The following is a 4586-nucleotide window of genomic DNA, read 5'->3' as shown; positions in this document are numbered from 1 at the left end:
TGATTGGAGGGCATAAGATGTGAAGGGGCAGCAGTTGGTCAGATGGGCTTCATTCCGGTATCACGTGGGTGCTGCACTGGAGCATTCTGGGTATTATTACTCTAGGGGAGTCCAATCACAAAGATCCTGAAGGGTGTGTGTGTGTGCGTGTGTGTGTGTGTGTGTGTGTGTGTGTGTGTGTAAGGGAGCTGCATGAGGTCATGATATATTTTTAGATGTGTGTGTAATGGCTCCGGTGGTGAGGAGGTGGCAGTCTAGAGTAGCCAAGTGTACACACACACACACACACACACACACACACACACACACACACACACACACACACACTGCTTGCTCTTTCATCCAAGCATCCCACAGAGTCTTATCTCCTTCTTCCTTCTGCTTCTTTTTTCCACTCCCTCAGTAGAAGTCCATGTGTTCGTGTCATTATTGTTGTGATCACGATTTTCATGACCTTCTGATCAGGTGACAAAGGTTTTTTTGCTTTTTTACAAACTTTAGCTTCGCTCTTACCTTCATCTCTATGATGGTTTGCAGGGCTTTGGTCTTGCTCGGGTCCTGGTGCAGCTGATTTCTTCGGTGAAGCTCCTGGAAATGAAGGTCAGGAGTCAGTTTAGTCATTTTGGAGAAATGGTTATACAAAACAATGTAAAAAAAAAAGCAGTGAAAAAGCAGCAATAGCAGGAAAAGTGGGCAACGAGGGGGCAGGATAGTGGTCTAGGAGAGCCAGGGAAAGTGGGCCAAGAGAGGGAAGGATGGTGGGCCAGGAGTGGCCAGATAAGTGGGCCAAAAGAGGGCAGGATAATGGGCCAGGAGAGGACAAGATAGTGGGTGGTAGTTGGGCCAAGAGAGATTGGGACAGTGACCCAGGGGCTTTTTTTTTTTTGGGTGGGGGGGGGGTGTTAGGAAAGTACAGAATCAATCAGGAGATGAGATCGGTCAGGATGGAGTGTGATATATCAGGAGGGTCAGGAATCAATCATTTAAGGCATATACATTTTCATTTATGGCATTGGGCGAACACCTAGTTTCTGATCCAGGTGAAAGTGATCACATTCCTTTTACCAGAACAAAGCCAACTGCCAGATGTTCACAAAAAACAAGTGTTTGGACCTTCATATACTGTACATTGTACAAAAATGTTAGAACCTTATTGTTGGATGTAGATGGTGAAAACTGCATACCACCAGTTAACTTTTTTGAGTTACCACTTCCTGTTATCTGACTTCATTGTTCAATAGTGAAGAAACTTTCTACTGTTTTGAAAAACAAAATAATTCCAGGATTTTTAAACCCCACACACCTGTCTCAAGTCATTCTTCTGCTTTATAACATGTAAATGATCATGTGTCTCAGGACAGCGTACCTCTCTAAGATGAAGGTTCTCTTTCTCCTTCTGGTCCAGTATGATTTCCAGGTGGCCGAGTTGAGCCTCAGCCTCTGCAATCCGTCTTGCTCTGTCTTGCTCCTCCTCATCCGAGGTTCTCCCAGTAACCGGAGGGAGTCCTTTGCTCTGCAGCATCTCCAAAAGCTTCTTGATGGACTCGTCTCTGGCTCCCAAAGTTTGCTTCTGTGTCTCGATCCTCAGCTCCATCTCTTCCAGTGTCTTTCTCAGCAGGAAGAGCTCCTTGGCCTGGCGGTCATGTTCGGCCTGCAGGCGGCGGAAGTTCTCCTCAGTCAGCTCAATGGTAGTGAAGTGCTCAGTTCCTACAGGCCTGGAGTTGCTTTCCTGCTGCAAGAGGTGGTTCAGATCACGCTGTGTCCTTAGCTCATCCTGAAGAGCCTGGATGGTCATCTGAAGGTGCTAGAAGAAAGCAGAAACAGGTTAGAACCAGCATTTATTCTTCCTACTACAATCATAAAATTTTAAAAATTTTTAATGAAAGATATTTAATAGCTGCAGAAAAGTGTAGTCCCGCTTTTTTCACTTTTTTTTACTTTTTAAAAACTATTTATTGGATATTAAACCATTTAACTGAAATTCTTTACATTCATTGTCTTTACAGCTCCAGCAGGAGATTGTGTCCATGCCTGGACTGGAGGTGTAACGTGGAACCTGTCTCTTTAGAATCCTGATGAAATGATCACCTGGAGGAACTCATTATTGGCTCACTTCATCTCTGTAGTGCCGTTAAGGCCTTCAGGAAAAACACTTAATATGTAGGAGAATTGGAAGAGCTGAAAGTGGAGCATGTTCATCCAGCTTGCCTTTAGCTATGCTTTTTCTCTTTCATTGTCCAAACCATTCCATCTCTCTGTCCTTTTCATTTCATCCTCACTTTTGCTTTTTCTTTCTACTAAAATTACCTTTTTCTCATTGTTCTGTTTGTTCTTGACATTGTCTCACATTAATCATCACTCAGTCTTTATGTAAATGAGATAATAACATTTTCTCCGCTCTTTCAGCTCACGGATCATTATTAGACGCCATTTCATCCAGTGTTCTGTGCTTTCAGACGAATTATTCTATTTATTCTATTTTTAGCTCATGTATTATATTTCTGTACTCTTCATTATCTTTAAAAATGTCTCTGACCTTTATTTCTTTTTCAGATGTGCACTCTGTTCTTTTTATTAAAATTATATAAAGACATTGTAACATTTATATTAATTCCTTTAATTCTTCATCTTCGCTTTGGTCAAAAGTCATTGAAGGACTTATCTTTATTTAAATCATTTATTATTCAGTTCATTCTTATATTTTTAGAGGTTGACCTATTTTACTGATGGATTATACCGATAGCTAGGCTGGATCGTACTGATCGTACCGATAACTGATAATCAACTGAATAATAAATACATACTGGATAAACAAACAAACACTTTATGTAGAATAATACTGAACATTATTACAAAAATAAAAAAGAATAAAAAACAGTACTGAATCATGAAAATGAAACGATAAATGAAATAAATATGAGTATGTTAATTACATTAATAAATATTGAGGAAAAGAAAAGACATGCATTCAAACTGAAACAAAACATAACATTCCAAACACATAAAAACAGTTACATCCAAAATTAATCAAAAAAGACTGTTTAAATAAGAGCATGTGGTACGCATTCGCCTCCAGAGGGCGCTCTCATACTGTATAAAGCAACCCGGAAAAACCATCAGTATTGATTTTTGCCCGTAGCTGATAGTTTCAGCGATTAACAATTGATCGGTCGACCTCTATTTCTTATCTTCAGTATTTTGATCATTTACTTATTAGATTATTATTATTTCCTTTTTCAGAGCTTGTAAATGTCCCAGAAGCTAACATATAATTTTTATTTTATTAAAACCTTATTTGCCTTGTCTTTATTTTCTCTATATATTTAATATTATAATTAGTCGTAGACCTTTCCCGCATGGAGCTCATTGCTCAGCTCTTTGCTGGTCTAAATGACAAAAATCCATTAGAGTTGATGTGGATCATTCCAGAGGATCTGCTGAGTTTCCAATCTATCAGATCCAAGAAGATCCAAGCAAATCAATTACTTTCACATCACTCCTATCACTCTGATAGATAAGAACAAATGAAAATAAGTACCAAGCAGGAATTTTGCACCAGGACATGAAAGGGAATGGGTTGTGGGTTGTGGGCGGGGCCAAAGAGGAAACAGTGAGAGTCTGCAGTTTTGCTGAAATACTGATCCAGGACCAGATTTGAGCAAGTTTTCAGTTGAACACATGGGGCATGCAGCAAACACACACACACACACACACACACACACACACACACACACACACACACACACACACACAGAGACACAGACACAGTGTATGGACACACAGTTAAATGCTCACACACTTTAATACACACTCAGAGTCAGAGCAGTGTTATGTGAGCAGTGTAACACACCTTGGTCCTGCGAGCGTCCATCAGGTGCTGATGGGAAAGATGGAGAGTGTGAAGAGCGTCAGAGCAAAATATCACGACACAGTGAGGACAGAAAGAAGCGCGCACGTGTGTGTGTGTGTGTGTGTGTGTGTGTGTGTGTGTGTGTGTGTGTGTGTGTGTGTGTGTGTGTGTGTGTGTGTGTGTGATTAAAGCCAGATAAAAAACATTTATTTTGTTGTAAGATGAGATTGGTGGTGATGTGAAAAATGGGTGACAACAAAATATTAATTTATGCACAAACTGATTGATGATGTAAGATCTATTTATCTGTCCGTCCGTCTCACTCTCTCTCTCTCTCTCTCTCTCTCTCTCTCTCTCTCTCTCTCTCTCTCACTCTCTTTCTTTCTCTCTGTGTCTCTCTCTGTCTAATAGTTGACATAAGCAGAACACAAGATTATTTCTTTTCTCTCAGTCTGTCCCTTTTTTAGTTACTCTGTTGTTCTAAGTGTTCCTCTCTTTCTCTTATTGTTTGTCTCTCAGTCTGTCTCACTGTTTCTCTTGCTCTCTCTCTCTCTCCCTCTGTCTGTCTGTCTCAATGTCTCTATCGCTGTCTGTCTGTCTGTCTGTCTGTCTGTCTCTCTCTCTCCCCCTCTTTGTCTGTCTGTCTGTCTGTCTGTCTGTCTCTCTCTCCCCCCTATTTGTCTGTCTGTCTCTCTCCCCCCCTATTTGTCTGTCTGTCTCTCTCGCAGTTTGTCTG

At 40.7% G+C, this 4586-nt stretch overlaps 1 protein-coding gene and 1 long non-coding RNA gene across 7 annotated transcripts in view; one reads left to right on the top strand and one right to left on the bottom strand.

The window, feature by feature from the left end:
- Positions 1–4586, bottom strand: part of erc2 (ELKS/RAB6-interacting/CAST family member 2) — a 47356-nt gene that overhangs the window by 21926 nt on the left and 20844 nt on the right. For 4 of the 6 annotated variants that reach the window (XM_083533625.1, XM_083533624.1, XM_083533627.1 and 1 more), the window contains exons 3-4: positions 1367–1804; positions 514–588 (exon numbers count right to left, since the gene is read on the bottom strand). In XM_083533625.1, coding sequence (XP_083389751.1) covers positions 514–588; positions 1367–1804 — 513 coding nt within the window. Of the gene's footprint in view, positions 1–513; positions 589–1366; positions 1805–3850; positions 3878–4586 lie in introns of all 6 variants that reach the window. The other 2 variants (XM_083533626.1, XM_083533623.1) reach the window with 1 other exon arrangement.
- Positions 156–1541, top strand: LOC310721717. Its single transcript, XR_014532173.1, has 3 exons — positions 156–465; positions 538–600; positions 1406–1541. It is a non-coding gene; the product is annotated as an uncharacterized lncRNA (long non-coding RNA).

This window comes from Silurus aristotelis (assembly GCF_946808225.1).
Source record: "Silurus aristotelis genome assembly, chromosome: 28".
NCBI lineage: Eukaryota > Metazoa > Chordata > Actinopteri > Siluriformes > Siluridae > Silurus > Silurus aristotelis.
Note: the sequence above shows the minus strand (reverse complement) of the source record. Positions and strands in the feature narration are given on the sequence as shown.